General features: G+C 34.0%; 1 protein-coding gene across 7 annotated transcripts in view; it reads right to left on the reverse strand.

Moving 5' to 3' along the window:
• Nucleotides 1-48: 48 nt before the first annotated feature.
• Nucleotides 49-17,049, reverse strand: part of LOC148622723 (chitin synthase chs-2-like) — a 38,313-nt gene continuing 21,312 nt past the window's right edge. For 3 of the 7 annotated variants that reach the window (XM_088572832.1, XM_088572831.1, XM_088572833.1), the window contains exons 4-13: nt 10,530-10,667; nt 9,373-10,274; nt 8,539-8,727; nt 8,129-8,214; nt 7,609-7,708; nt 7,257-7,410; nt 6,587-6,712; nt 5,809-5,944; nt 4,461-4,661; nt 49-3,949 (exon numbers count right to left, since the gene is read on the reverse strand). In XM_088572832.1, the coding sequence (XP_088428958.1) occupies nt 2,184-3,949; nt 4,461-4,661; nt 5,809-5,944; nt 6,587-6,712; nt 7,257-7,410; nt 7,609-7,708; nt 8,129-8,214; nt 8,539-8,727; nt 9,373-10,274; nt 10,530-10,667 (3,798 nt within the window). In that variant the 3' untranslated portion in view covers nt 49-2,183. Of the gene's footprint in view, nt 3,950-4,460; nt 4,662-5,808; nt 5,945-6,586; nt 6,713-7,256; nt 7,411-7,608; nt 7,709-8,128; nt 8,215-8,538; nt 8,728-9,372; nt 10,275-10,529; nt 10,668-14,281; nt 16,897-17,049 lie in introns of all 7 variants that reach the window. The other 4 variants (XM_088572836.1, XM_088572830.1, XM_088572829.1 and 1 more) reach the window with 4 other exon arrangements.

Raw genomic sequence — 17,049 nt, forward strand, 5'->3', positions numbered from 1 at the left:
ATTCCAGGGACAATTTTTCGACAACTTGGTCAACCAGAACATATTCGATGAAGCGACTATCATTTATTGAGTTAATGTTTCACTAAATAATGTATAAGTACATGAAATATTAATATAAAAAAAGATCAATATATATATAAAAACTTTACAAATTCTTCAATTGACGATCTTCTCAATAAAAATATCTTTAAATAGTTTCAATATGTGGGGTGAAGTTGTGCAACGTTTATCAAAAGAAATTGATATTAATTTCTAAAATCTGAAAGTAATAGCATTTCAAGTAGAGAAAGGCAAACTTCGAATTTAGAGTCAGGTTAGCGGGGATTGGGTGGAGCAAACATTTTGTTCCTTATTCTTCTGCTGATTAACATGCATCAATTACCCATTTTCACTTACTGTGAAAGTACTTTAATTCGAAGATACCAATTTTCGTGGATTAGGGAAGAAACAAAAATTTGTGAATTCTCGAATTCGTAGTTTTGAGGTTTTCAGTACAAAGATCAAAGGGAATCTCATTTTCGTTGAGAACCAATTTTCGTGGTTTGGCCTACCCACGAAAACCATGAATATTGGTACCCCACGAACAATAGTACTTTCACTGTATTTGTAAGGCTGCTATAAATAATGAGCAATTTAATGGTCATTTAATACAAATACTGTATTTTCTTGTCGATATTGCAATGTTTCAATTTACCAATTTTTTTTTCTCAGTGAACAAAATTCGAGATGGGATGATTCTATAGATTTTTTTTTTGAGTACAATTTAACTGCTAAAACCATGTTTATAGGTCGAAGTGTTTCGTAATCTGTCGTTTACAGTTTAGCTAAAAACGAAATGACAGGGAAACTATATACCAATCCCCTGGAATTAAATCTTATTCAGTGCATCAAGGATTAAACCTTATATGGAGCGACCTAATCTTTTCATTTCTTTGTCATTAAATGACAATTTGTTTGTATATAGTGTCGAAGCAAATGCAAAAAATGTACAGCGCAAGTAAAGAAATCAAAAATTTAAATTAATACCACATCGATGATTTTCACACACACGATATGAATATTAATGCACATAAAATCAACCGTTGTCAAAAATACACAACGCGTATTAGTCAAAAAGAAAAGTCCATATAACAGTCTTAACCCTGAAAGTGTAATATTCCTTACTCGGTTCAGGATGGATATAGTTGGTAAAACCAGGGTTTACAGTGCGATAAATCCCCCCAAAAAAATCTGATCTAGTAAAATGTACTGACAAGAAAAAATGCGGCATCATGGCATAACACTACTGTGTGCTCATGTTTACTACTAAATAAATAAAATATTCTACATTGATGTAGTTTCAGATGATACAATGCACACATATTACACATTGGTACTAGTCGAGAAGTTTTAACGCATTTACAAGTCCATGGACTCTGATGGGAGGGTCCATCGTGCATCGCATTTACGTCGCCATAGATTATAAATTATTTCCATTTTGTATTGTTCGACTGATCATTCCCTTTTTTACGACTATATAATGATTGTAGCCCAAACAGGAAACAATTAAGAGATTCATCGATCGTTACCTTAATTATACATGCCCAAAATTCTTTGGTAACCTTTTGATACGGAGACCTTTTTTATAGGGGTAGGAGAAATATTTTTAGTTCTTATTAATTCTTTCATGAAGTCTAAGTTATGAAATTGAATTACCAATCGAATGATACAAAATTTAAGACGTTTTCGACATACAAGAAATTGTAGAGTTGAATTTATTCGACTTTTTATGGAAATATTGAAATTCAGTTTATACCGATTTTTCATTCTGACTATGAAACTCTTCACAAGTTATAAAAAGAGCCACTAAAGCATCAATTGTGAGAAAATGCAAAATAATAAGCCATTTTTTATCGAAGCAGAAATATACTAAGGACTGTGACATTCAAAAATATGTCAACTTAAGCAATTTTTCGGTGGGGGACAGGTACACTTTTGGTTACATTTCAATTCTCATCGTTCTGTAGAATGTAGTCTAGGGGTTTGAATTAAAAATATGTTTCTGCGTCAACGAGATATGACAAGTGGCAAAAATGTCAAAATGCTTTAGTTTTTGTATTGGCGACAAATTAATTCGTAAATGGGTAGGGTAAATGTCCATGAAAATCATATATCAAGGATATTTTCGTTCGTCCAACGTGTCGCTAGAGTACTTCAGTAATTTTTTTATGTCTTCTTCCTACATGCTGTTCATTAATTTTCTTATGAAGGGTCTTTTTTAAATCAAAAGGTGCATTCTTCTGATAAACTGGTCTTCTTTTCATAGATTTTCCAAGTTCGATCTTTCTACCGCCATTCATAAAATTTTCATATATAGGATCCACATCTTCTTTATCTGGACCAGAAGTATTCGACATGTTATTACCACCCATCCTTTGTCTAGAATTTTTATCAATGACGAATTCCTGGATGTCATCTGTACCTTTACCTTTAATTTTCTGTATGATAGTTTCAGGATCTCCTCGCCTTGGGAACATATTAGTAACAGACAAAACATGCAGTAGCGTTCCGTACCTGTGTCGTATCATTCCAAAAAACTGCAGTACTAGGAGAATAGCAAATATTAACAAGAAAAGAAGACCTAACGGTTCAATTGTCGTATTACCACCTGGTGTCGGAATCTGAATATTCAAAACACCTTTCACTTCATTCATAGCTGACATTATGACTGCCCATAACGCGTTAATGAAGAAAAATGCGAACGTCACTTTATTTCGGAATTCTTTTAAGCTTTGTGCAACTTCCTTTTCCTTTTCTTTATTTGCATCTATCGGTTTTAAGTAGTGTTCAATTAGTTCCGTCCAAAATTGTACTTCATCTTCTTTTAGACGTTTTATTGAACCGTTATCGTTAGCCCATGTTTCATCATCAATGCCATCACTGTCTTCTGATTTGGATTTTAGTACCACTGATTTGGCAAAACTAAGCCTTTTTTTTCGAGTTCGAACGAGTGTAGATGTATTTCCTTGTCCTTCATCTTTTTCTTCATCGATATTTCTAAAAATGTTCTGGGCACTTTCTAACGATCTCAATAAGGCAAGGTTGTTATACCACTGGAAAGTATTGGGTATCATATCTGTATAAGAAGTGTCCTTTACCTTTGTGGTTTTTATTTGTTTTAAAATGTCCTCAAGAACATCTTCAGAAATAATGCCGAATTCCTCCTCTGTCTGCTTTTTCCGAAGTTTTTTACTTTCCGGTTGTTGCTCTAAAACGGCCTTTTGTGTCTCCCTAGTTCCCCACGAAACGTTGTTCAAATTACATATTGCATATACAATAAGGAACAGGTATCCGGCAGGAATACAGACAAAGTAGAGAACTCCCCAAAATAAATCTCCTAGTTCGTGCGGATGGAAAAGTCCCGCAATGAGAAATATTCCAATGATTACATACATAAAAACTGCTGTAGGTGCAAAAAACCCTTCTTCTGCTATGTTGACAATGGTCCCAACCAGGACAGCCATCATTGCCATTGCATAAGCCGCACTCAGTACCATAGCAATGGTCAACTGAGTCTGAGTCTTACATTTCAGACAGATATAAATAAAGATTACTGTTGGGAGATAAATGATTACGTATTGTAGCCAGTTGCTGATACCATCTTTAATAATTGTGGTAACTGCTGACTTCATGGCTAAGAGAACAAGAGATGGACCGAGAATGGACGACAGAAATAAAATCCATTGGTAAATAATGTATAATGAAGAAATATTAGAGTTGTGTCTGGTTGTTCTTCTGTGGCTTATGAGTAGGTCCAAAATGTTGGCCATTGTCGAAGGAAGCCATCGCCTTCTTTGGTTGAAAAACTCACGAAAGTCTTCAGGAGCAAAGGTAAGAGCTTCAGCAGCGGCACAGTATTCTATCTTGTGTCCTTGTTGTAACATGAGAGTGCACAGCCATCTGTCTTCACCTATAAGGTATAGTTATCAACTTTTTAGGACATTGTTGTATTACATATTGTGTTCAAATGATAGCAAATCAAAAGCTTCAGGAGGATAAAAGTTGTTACCATGAAAAGAAAATGAATAAAGAACAGATATTGTGATATGATACAAATTTAATTGTTTAGTGAAACTGGTACTGCAAAGTATCATGCTTGAACGGACGGGAGGACAGACACTATGACCACAACATATTATCTTCCGATTTTATTACATGAAGTTTGTATTCTTCAATTGAAGCCTTTAAATATTTAGGGCTTAAACTCTACAAATCTCACTCTGTTTACCAAAACTAAGTAGCTATAGAGTATTTTGTAGTTTAACGGTGTTCAAATAATTCTGTTTTATAATTTTAACATTTTACCGCGTTGTCAGTCTAACTGTATAAAAATATTTCGAACAGGTATAAAAATGACATTCGGATGAACTTATTCCATTATATATATTTCATATTTCAGGGAAGAAACGATGGTGTATTACCTTGATCATACTGAAGATAATGTTCAGGTTTGGTTGGCATGCTAGCGTAGGTCCTCATCACATTATCATCCATTAGTGCCTTAGCTCGGAAAAGACTAAAGCAACCAGGACTACACAACACACATCCAAACACGTGTTCCGCAGATTTCTGTAACCAGTGTCCTATGGCATACTCAAATGTTTGATACCAGACCACGGGTCCTTAAATCAAAACCGGTACAATATGTAGGCAATATATTTACTCATCTTAAATTGCTATTGAAAACAGAAAAAAAACAATCACAATGAATTTAAAAACAAATAATTTCTAACATTTGCGATGTTTATATTATGATTAAACATGCAACTGTGGACCAATCTCAGTAACTCTATCTTTGTCTAAAATAATACACACAGTGTACCATCATTTCAATGGTCGTCCGAAGTCTATCGTATGTACCTATAACCAAGCGTTTTCATGCTTGTTATATATGAATTTGGACTAAGCATTTCAATTTCCGGACATTTGGACACTATAATCTTTATTTGTTTTTCATTGTGGTTCTTCATTTTAAGTCATTTACTATAATTTAATTAAGGAATAATTATGTGTTAAATTAGAATTTCTACTTTTATATCCATTTGGATTAAGTGACACATTTGAGACTATTTTATAATTATAGACAATAGACTCTAAGTTCGGTTTAATCCATAGTGTTAATCTGTTGTAGTCTCATTTTGTCATGCTAATTAACTTTGTAATTTGTCTTATCGTATAAAAAGGCATTCCATGTTGAATTAATAATTCTTTGCAATAAATACGGTCAAAGCATCGCCAGTAAGCTGGCAGCGGCTAATTGTCAATCACCCCGCCTATCCGTAGTCATCAGTGGTGTGATCGAGGGCATCACATCAACACAGTCACCACCAGCCATCACTCGGGCTCCCAGGGTTACACACAACCAGCAAGGTTATATATACCATTTTCAATGGTCACCCATAGATTATCGATCGTATGTACCCATCAGTGTACGACCATTTCAATGCTTTGCGAAGTTTATTGTATGTACCCGTCAGTGTACGACCATTTCAATGCTTATATATCCGAAGTTTATTGTATGAACCCGTCAGTGTTAATCGACGTTTATTGTATGTACCTGTCAGTGTACGACCATTTCAATGTTTAGCCGAAGTTTATTGTATGTACCAGTCAGTGAACGACTATTTTACTGGTTCATCATAGAAGTTTTTTTGTACCCATCTTCCTGCGATTATTTTGTTACCCTAGATTTATCATCGTACATATTAATGGAAGTGTGTCTTTGACAGGCATCGGTTAAGATGCATACAAAACTTGATGTTATCTTACCTGATCCCCCAGGTTTTATTCGCCCACAGGCTGCACCCACTTTAGGATTTTTCTTCATTCTGTCAATCAAGAGTAGAAGGGCTTCCGGTGAAAAATCTACATCTCCATCCAAAGCCATGACGTACGTGTTCTCAGCCTATGAAGAAAGGAACAGTTAAATGATCAAATGCACGACTTAACACCCCGATATATTTTCCTCATCTGCGGGGCTTGCTTCCACTTTCAAATACGCAGCTCGATTATTTATGAACATGTTCATATATAATTGGGCTGCATATTTGATGGTTGGAGCAAGACCTTGTGCCTCAACTTTCATTGAAGCTGATGTAACGTGTTAAAGACGAAAAAAATATTTTAACACGATAAATTGGAATTAAATTTTCAAATAGGCTTTTAGACTATCAACATATTTAAGAAGAAGGTAAGGAATGGTAAAAATTGAACAGGAATACACACACATTTTCTTTTTCAAGACACTAATTGCACTGAATTTTGACTCCTGACTTTATTCGCATTTTCACTCCATAGTTGAACAGTAGATAGTATTAGGATTTTTCAAATTCATGGAGTCTGAAGTTTATCATTTGTTTTACCACAGCCTGGTCATTTATGTAGACTTTCTTACCCCAGCCATTGCATTAATATTACGTAAATTTAGAAGAAAAATATGGTACTTGTCTAGTATCATTTATATGAACAATATCTTTTTCAGCAGTTTACCACCATGCATGTTATAAAATATCACATGTTGCAAAAATGAAAAAAAATATATTAATACCCTTTTTAGAACCTTCATTGGCAAAGCTTCATATATTGAAGCGACCTTTTCAATGTTTTTCTCAATCGGGTTTGTTATTTCCTTCTGAAGTAGTTTGAATCCCAGTAGGTAATACATATACATTATCTGCAATGATAAAAAAATGAGTTCTGAGGCTTTCAGATAACTTATTAAGAACAGTTTATTAAATATATTCCAATGTGCCACTAAAATCCTATCATGGTCAAATTTTTTATCACTTTAATAACAATCAAACCAGTTTCAGTTTTCTTATTCTGCGTTCCCTAGTCCCTGTGACAGTGAACACAGCGACTCTACCGATGCAACCGTTAAAGTGAAATCTTAGAAGACCTCATTGATTTACATTACAGTTGTATTACTTTTTGGTTTAAATATATACATTTATGTATTATAGGCAATGTGTCTGTTAATTTTTTTTTAAATGCAAAAAAAAAATAATAATAAATAACAACAACAAAAAACAACGCAAATCTTGCTTCGAAAAATAGATTCTCTGTTTTTAAAGATGTCCACAGCATTTCTATGTTAATTGGTAGAAATATTAAAATTCATTAATATTATAGAGTTTCCTATTGTTTGAAAACAATTAGCAGTTTATATATGTAATTTTACTATCGGCAACTTATGAAATTTTTGTCTTTGATCTCACCTGTGACCATCTTTTTTTGTGTCTGATCTTGTCTTTATCTTTGAGATGAACAATTAAGTTGTTATGTCCCGGTAGTTTGTAGATCAGCCTACCACCATAGGGAGTGACCAGTTTATCTGGTTCGTTCATGTTGGTTGGGAAGTCATACACCGCACTAAATGGATATTAAGATGATTCTATACAACAGTGTGACTGAGGTCAATTTTTGGAAAGGCTTTACCTATCTCAACATGACTTGAATTTTGACAGAAAATCCTATGAAATATTCAAGTAACTTTTGTTTTAAAAATAAAATAATCCATTTCAATTATTGTTCACCGTTACATTGACGCAAATATTTGTCAAAACTTACGTTCCTGCTTCAGTTATGATCTCCATCATTTGTTTTACAAATTCATTTGGTTCTCGTTTACCATCAACAGTTTGCATGGCATCATCAAACAAAATATGAGCTGGAAGAAAAATTTAAAACTTTTTTTATCATCCACCAATAAAATCTAAACTTAAATGGAAATATAATCAAGGTGCACCGTGCTTTTGAGAATATCAAATGATCCGCACAGATTAGGTAGTTTATGCATGTACAAGTAAACCCCTCGACATTGAAAAAAACGATCTATAACATCAAAGAACACAATAAAACACGTTAGACTTCACGGCCAACTAGAAGTAGTCTATGTATACTGGTAAAGCAAGGTCTCTTTGTCCAAGTACAAACAGCGGTCTTACTGTCCATGTACAGAGGGAGGCTGCGTTAAAACGCTTCAAAATCGATCTTTTTTATAAAGTTTAAGTTGAGCATGGTATAAAAATCCGAGTAAAAAAAAAAACAAAAACAACAAGAAAAGCATATACATTGTTGAATGAATTACCTTCAAATTCGTAATAATCACTACCATCTTTCAAGTCTTTTACCTCATCTTTGGCTATTTGCCGCACAGCCTGGTCATAATCTAGCCTGTAATTTGTTAAACTAAAATAATACTTCGCCTCTTCAGACATTCAGAACTTTTTAACTTTCCAGAAAATGGGGACCAATTATAACTTTGGATGTTTGCAGTAAAATAGCTAATGTGCTCTCTGTTTGATTAATCTGATTCCATTAATCTGTCCTTTTATTGGAGTCGAAGTAGAATTAGGTCGTAAAGTAAAACTGAGGGAAATTAAGGCCATGGTGATTTCAATGAAAACAAAGTACATGTAGAACGTAAAGATTCACAAAGGTATAGAAATACATTTTTTAAATACAATTCTGAATTAATGAGGTGCCACTTTCATTTACCGGAAAAGTGTTTTCATGATCTGTTTCATCTCCGTTCTATTTTCATGCCACATAGTAGCACAGATGTAAACTTTTGTACAAATCTGTTCTTCATATTTTGTAGATTCAGCTTCTGAAGACTGAACGTGTCTACTGTGGAGTAAGGATATATCAGCCAGCGGACTGCAGTAATGTGGCAAAACAAACAGTCTGCAATGTATCATACAGAAGGCTGTTTTAATAACCTCAGATAATGAAATAGAGAATAGTGAAGTAATAAGACAAATAGCCTGAAATGATTGAATGTGTCTGTCAGGTGTGAACAAACTGCAGTGTGGCTGTTTTACACAAGAGCCTGAACTGACAGAAATAACCTAATTGATTAAAAAGATTTATCAGTTACCAGATTGCTAAAATGTGGAAAAACAAGCTGTTTGAAACGACAGATATATTTAAGAAAACAGACGGATTAATATGTCCTTATATGAAGAAAATGCCGCAGCAAGCAGACTGCTATGATGCAGCAAAAATGAAACATTATGAAATGAAAGAAATGTAGCAGTATATATAAATGTGGTAAAACAAAAACAATGACGAAATCGTTTGAAGTATCATTGCATTAATAAATCTATATTTAGATTCAAGTAATGTACGCTACTTACACTTTTGTAAGTCTAACAACGTTGGAAAGACCATTATAAATTTGCCCGTCTAATGCACGTTGGATTTAGATTTATTTGTGTCAAACCCTTTTTTTAACGAAGAATAGGTGAAACCATGGTAAACATCTTAAAGTTTCCGCTAACAATTACCTACCGCAGTGTATGTATGTCTAAATCGCTCTAGAATACTTACTTGTTTTCAAACATTATCCGGTTATGAGAACTATACCAGATATGACGGCAAATCCAAAGCTGACCAAGCCACGCCACAAAAAACAATCCCGCCATGATGTAAACATCACTAAAGTTTGCCTCTGGAATGAATTTATTTGATATCCAATTGTGGTTGACACTGGATATGAGAATAGCTATTACGTATACGGGGGTAGATACTGCTAAAGCTATGCCAAAACAAATTCGATCCATACAAAGCTTGGTAGCAAGGACGGCTGAGTAGTACAATGCCATACACGTGAAGAAATGAACAAGAAATGGATTCATTATACTTTCATCGGCATACCTAGTGCATCTTATGGTGCTCTGTATTGTTGCATTTGCGACATTCAATGGGCAATCTATGTACATCTCTGGTTTGGGTGAAAAAGCTTTGCTCGGTTCCACTATGTCTTTTGCGAAGAAAGTTGGAAAAAGAATAAGCATAAGAACAATGCGCATAAAACTAGACACAAGAGTTGATACACAGTGTGTTTCACTGTGATTTTTGTAGTCAAAAAGTTTCCTGAAAATACTTGATTCACGTGAGGTCTGCAAATATGTCTCGCACCAACGAACGCTTACCAGCAACGATGCAACTATCATCCAGATCGCCTCTCCTGTGTCAATCTGATCTTTAAACAATTTATACAATGGAACAGCCGTTATTCCAATTGCCTGTAAAATGATTGCCAGAATATTCAGTATTTGTTTACAGCACCTTTTAGTGCATTTTCTCCCATAAAATATTGAGTACATTATAGACGGAACCAGTGGCATCCCAGCAGTATATGCACATACTTCCACTGAGTTTAATTTGGGCATCACGATGAAAACTATTACAGCAAGGCAGAACATATGAAGGCATTCTTTTATCACAATCTGAAATTATTCATATATATCTAATCATAGTTTTGATGTGTAGTAGTTTAAGACGAATGTTTTTTTTTTCAAATTAATTCCAGAACAAAGTTTGACAAGAAAAGCCGATTTACTATTCATACATGAATAGCCCATATGGCACACAACTGAACGCATGTTGTTTTTTTTTACATCTGAATTTGAAATAAGCAGCCAATGTTTTAAATGTACATCTCTAATAACTTTGTGTTGTCTCATATCATTACTTTTACTCACCACAATCATTCTGACAATAGATGGTGAGTTCCTTTTACCAAATATAACCCTAAAGAATGACAACATTAGCTTCACTCCATCTGGTATAATCAGTAGAAATAATAAGTAATATGAAATAGCGTCTTTGGCAAGATTATTCTGCAAGAGATATTATGAATATAAATTTCATTTTCCAACGGATATTTTTTTCGCTATTATAACGTTAATTAAATTCATACATTGTACAAACAGGAAATGTGGCCTAACAGGTTGACAGTGTACCAGAGGTTAGAACACAAAATATCACCTACAATAACCAAGCTCAAGCAGTATCAATATTGTAATGCTGGCTCACAATTAAAAACGAGTGCGTTGTTATCTTGTCCGTCCGTTATTTTTTTTCCATTCATTCGGTCACTCCGCCAGTCCAAATTCCTTCTCGATTATCTCGCCCCGTGCAGGTCCGGGTGTCAAAAGAATAGGCCTGCAGCAGCGCTAAGCTTGTAAAAGGCGACATAATAGTGCTCAGAAACCTGAGCAGGGGCTAGGCGCTCTGCCCACAGAGCAACTGGGATGTGTGCCTCATGTGGTGGAATGGGGTACCCCTGACGTGTTGCATGCTGGGGTTGTCAGGCTATAATACGGAAAACCTGACCGCAAACCATAGGGATGCATCGTGTTGGGAAAGATGCCACGTTCCTTGCACGTTAAAGAACCCTGCTGTGGTATTCGATAGGAGTAGGAACTTTTTGCGCTCCGGCACAGGAGGCTAAATTGCCCGACCTTACCCATCCCTCCCTTTCTCTAGTGGCAATCGACCCTATTATCCTCGTGCCCCATCCCTTTCTTTTTAAATTTCATCATCATTTCATGTTCATCGTCTGAATATACATGAAATATTGCTGCTCGGACGTTAAACCCTAACAATCAATCAATCAATCAATCTCGATTATCTCGCCTTCTACCCATCGAACTGATTTTAAATTTGGTTTGTAGCTTTTAGTGATTAAGTATTTTTGTTGCTTTTTGATGTCAACACTTTGACTCACGAATATTTGAATTTATCAGCTTTTGAGCAGAAATATAAATTTTATCAAACAGGACGTGAAATTTCAATAAAGCTATTAAAAAGCAGGAAGGAAAGGCTAGAAAAGCAATGTATAAATTTCTAAATAGAGGAAGAACGCATTCGTCAATTGGGTATCAAATCGATCTTTTCAACAAAAACATTTTTTACTATATTGAGCTGAAATATGGGGTTTTAGCAAATCAATATCATGCCTAGAACAGGTTCGATATTGGTTACTCATATTCACTGCCTCCTACGGAAAGTAGCGGCAATGAAAACACGCATTATTAATCCAACTTCTAAGGGGGGGGGTAAACGGAACAGCCGTTATTTTGGCTTCGCCTAGGGAAATTTTTGTCACAAAAATTACCGTATTTGTCATATTAGAAAAGAAATAATTCGTGGAGGGGGTAGATTTGTACTCATTTTAACATGGGTTTGGCTGTCGCTCGGTGTTATATAATCGAAGATAAATGCCGTACCCATGCTAAAATGAGTACAAATTTACCCCCTCCACGAATTATTTCTTAAATACCAAGCAGTTTTTAATACCGATTGGTTAATAACTCCATTAAAAAGACCGATTTATTCAAGAGTGGCATGCTACGATCCGAAATTCCCCTAAAGCAGTAAATTATAGGTTATTTATTTGAAAATTATCTAACAGTTCTTGAAGACAAGGATTTATTCACTCTTAACGCTTTCAGAACCACAAATCACCAATCGAAACAGGGCGATGGAACGGGTCGAAAGAGGTAAACGACTCTGTAATAAGTGTAATGACACTAAATTGGAGACGAATTTCATTTCATAATGGAGTGCACCTTTTTTCAGTGGAAAAAGAAACAAACTTATTAATAAACGCCCGTCAGCACGACCTAATATCTTAAAATACCGACAAATTATGTGTTCTCAAATAGAAGAAGTAGGAAAAACTATGTAGATTTATAAAATGCATCACAAAAACAGATTTTCTCTAGGCTTACCTTTTATCCTTCTTAAGAATGAAATGTTTCCCTGGAGTATGAATGGGTGAGTGTGTGAAGTTAATTGGGAGAGTGTGTGTGTCTTGTTTTGTCTTGTTTTTTGTTTGTTTGTGCGTATTTTTTTCATTATTATGTAATGTCTCTGTACCATGATTAGCCTTAACGAGTCATTGAAAATTAATTACACGTTAGTTAACGCTTGCGTTATATTAAATGCCAAGACAAGACAGACAAGACAACTTTATTTAAACCTCAGACACAAAGGTGTACAAGAGGACATGATATAAACACAAACATCACATTATAGCATACAAAGCAACACATAACGTATAAATCCATACAAGATATAAATACATTTACACATACATGTATATTTAAGTCAAAATACAGGGAGAATACAACGCAGTATACCTATAATAAGTACGATATGTAGGGGTACTAAACCACATAATTTTAAAGCATTTACATAAACAGTATACATTGAATGAGATAATTTATAAAGTACGAATAAGAATTTTTAAATAACTTGCAAGATTTTTGCAAAGTTCAACATGGCAAAACATTAACAGCCTTTTTAATTTGTGATCCCTTGGATTTTCAGTGCAGTATTGAGGAATATATTTTTTACGGAATTTCTTTAAATCTGGATTATTACAAACAAAAAGATCATGAAATTCATCCCCAAGACCGTTTTCACAAAGATGACAAATTCGCTCTTCTTTTGGAGTATTTGTCCACCTCCTCGTTTCAATGGGAATCTTTAAATTAGAGCATCTCAGTTTTGCTATATATAACCTATCGCCCTGTTTCAACTTTAGTAAATATTTTTCTAAACCAAACTCGGTTTTGTATTCTGAATAGAAAAGACCTCTAGATGAATTGCTCATTTGGGCAAACCACTGTTGGATAAATTAATCATGTAATTGTTGTGTAATTAATTTTTTCAAAGCCAATCTCTGCATTGGAATCTGACCTTCCCAAATAATACTCAAGCCATTTTCGTCAAGTATTGACTTAACATAAGATATCCATTTAAATTTCTGCGGAGATTCTAAATGCAGTGCTAGCATTGCTCTGTACATAATAGATGATAATTTAGTATTTTCTAGTAATAAACTATTCCAGAATAGGACCATCTTACGTTTTATTATGGTCTCCATAGAGAACCTACTTAATTCACCATACACCATATAATTTGGTGTACTAGATCGAACGTTTAAAATGTTTTTACAAAACTGAAGATGCATCTTTTCTATTGCGTCTTTATTTTCAAATCCCCACACTTCAGAAGCATACATTAAGATGGGACTTACAAGTGAGTCAAATAGTTTTAACTGTAAATCAATTGGGATACAAATATTCTTAAATTTATGATAAAGTGCAAGTTTTTTTCTAGCATTACAGAAAGAGCTTCTTGCAAACCTTCTGGGGATTCGGAGAGCAGGGCTGTGTCATCAGCATATAAAATTAAGAACAATTTTACATATATATGTAATGATTCTTGACATAAATCTGAGATTTTCCCAAGACATTCTACGTTATTTTCCGAGAAAAAAATTGTCCAAATCATTGAGAAATATTGAGAAAAGAAAGGGAGATAAATTTTCTCCCTGTTTCACTCCAATATGAGATAAAAAAAAATTGTGAAAAATCATTTCCCTTTTTAATACATGTTTTGATGTTTTGATACATATTATAAATTACCGTAAAAATTTTACCTTTAATGTTTGATTTTTGCATTTTTGCCATAGTCCTGACCTCCAAACGGTGTCAAACGCACTTTTAAAATCTACAAAAGTGCAGTACAGTTTTTTACCAAGGGAAAAATACATAGGGATTAGAGAATACAATACAAATATATTATCTACTGTAGAAAAACCTCTAAGAAATCCTGCCTGTGACATTGTAATTAAATTAACATGTTCAGCGTACATATTCAATCTATTATTAAAAACAGCGGAAAAGGTTTTACTGAAACAGGAATTCAAGGTAATTCCTCTGTACATTTCCGGATCCGCCCTTGAGCCTTTATTTTTAAAAATAGTAATCATTATTCCAGTGGACCAACTATCAGGAATAATTCCAGTTTCAAAAATTAAATTAAAAAGCTTTATGTAAACAGGCATCAAATCACTTATAGTATTTTTGATATATTCATTTAAGATTCCATCACTACCAAAAGCCTTACCATTTTTCAAATTTGAGACAACATTTTTTATTTCATCTTCCGTAATTGGTCCATTTAAAAATGATTCAACCTCATCAGATATATTATCAAAATTAAAATCCGGTTCCTGGTCATTTTCGATATTGTCATTTTCATTTAATGCTTTAAAATGATCATATAATGTCTGAAGAGATATATCGTCATTATCATTTTGTTTTTTGTTTTGATTAAGTTTATTCAAAAAGTCCCTTCGAATCTTTTTTAGACATATCCCGTAACTCGTCCGCAGCTTTTTGTTGGTAGTTTTCAAATGCTTTATTTATAGTACTTTTGTGTTCTTTACTAGCAAGCCTCATTTTTCGTCTATTTTCAGCATTTTTCAAAAAGCTATATCTTTTACGTGCTTTATGAAATTTTTTCCTGCTATTTGAACACTTTCTATTATACCAAGGTTTTGAATCTTTATGTTTATAATAGTTTTTACGAAATGTTCCTTTACCGAAAGTTTTTTTCGCTGCATCTGTGAAAATATTATTTATATCTGAAACAATATTATTCATTTCAATTTGTGTAACATTATTAGCAGAAACTGCATTTAATTTGTTCAACACACTCTCCATGTTACCGTTAGAGCCGTCGTGAACATGATTTACATACTCGGATTTCTTTTCAGTTTTCCACTTAATAAAAAACTGACTTGTGTGTTCCTTCGTAAACGGTCTGTTGCTCATTACAAAACGTAGCCTGCAGACTAAGCTTAATCATACAGTGACAATCTGAATATAGAGGTAAAAATTCACAAATTTCAAAATCAGAAATAAAAGGAAACATTTTTGATGATACGATTAAGTAATCAACAACACTTGAATCATTACATTTTTTTTCACCTACATTTCTGTCTATACCTACTCTAGAGTTGACAATATTAATGTTATTCTTTTTACACATCTCAAGTAATCTATTGCCATAAGTATTTGGTCTACATGTACATTTAGATACCCTCTGTAATGAAATTTGGTTATGTATCAATTCTTGAAAATCATACAAGTATGCTAAAATATCAGCATCATGAAGTCAAATAAATTCACTATAGACTCGTCTGGAATTACATAATCTGGTAATACAAACGTTTTTGAGTTACAGTCATCGATTAGTGCAACATAACTATTTTCGTTATTAACTAAAGTTCTTAATTCGTTTTCCATTTCTTCAAAAGCTTCCAATCTAGAGTAATTCGAATTTTCAGGTGGTACATACACACATCCGAATAGTACATCAGAATCACTTAGAATTAAAGAATTTGATATCTTAAACCACTGAACAAACTGGCTTTCAGTTTTGTAAAATTTTATTTTTTTACCTAAACTTTTTTTGGTAAATCACTATTATTCCGCCTGACGCTTTTTTAAATTTTTGTCTATTTTTTGTGACATAATCAAAACCTCTGGTAAATCTATATTATCTAAATCTGTAAGTTTTGTTTCTACAAATACACAAATACCATGTTCATGCAAGATATCTAAAAAATCAGGAGATAATAATCTTTTCTTTAGACCACAAACATTTAAATAACAAATTTTTAAATTACTTTTAATAATGTTAACATCATTTTGGAAATTACTACATGTATCTATATTGAGGTCCCTGTTAAGTCCGAGGCGTCCTCTTGCACCAACCCCCTATCTGACGGATGCCGAATGAGCAGTTACATTCGAAAAACGAGGAAACGGTCCCTGTCTGTTTTTTATAAGGCGGCGAGTTACCAGAGTGGATACTTTTGGAGACGTGTGGTGGTTAGCGGCAGAATCATTTGTTGTATCGGTGTCGGGAATATACAATTCATTGTAAATATACAGCCTATCACGGATAAGGGTAACTTGTTTTCTCTGCTGCTTCGCAGCTTTCATTACCGGATATAAAGGTTTACGAGCCTCTTCAATTTCTGTGGGGAATTGCTCCCGTATTCCATAGGGTTTACCTTTAAGTCTATTGGCTATACTTAAAACACAATCAAGATCTTTATGGTACAGAAATCTTGCGGCAATTGGTGCTCTTCTGTCGTCGCCCCTACGTTTCCGAATTCGATCTTAAAATCGACTCCCAACTCATTATAGAGGAAACAACGTAATAGCTGTTCAGTATCCTCATTTCGTACTCTATGTTACCCTGTAAAAATCAAATTGTTTTTCATAGAACGACATTTGAGGTCGAGTACGGCGTCTTTGAGACTTTGAAGCTCTTCTGAATATTGTGCCACTGGTTGTATAATAGGCTGAAAGATAGGCTTCTCTTCCAGTTTACGTATTCTACTATCCAGGT

Source organism: Perna viridis, chromosome 3, assembly GCF_037379345.1.
Source record: "Perna viridis isolate PV_CMFRI_1.1 ecotype Kerala chromosome 3, ASM3737934v1, whole genome shotgun sequence".
NCBI lineage: Eukaryota > Metazoa > Mollusca > Bivalvia > Mytilida > Mytilidae > Perna > Perna viridis.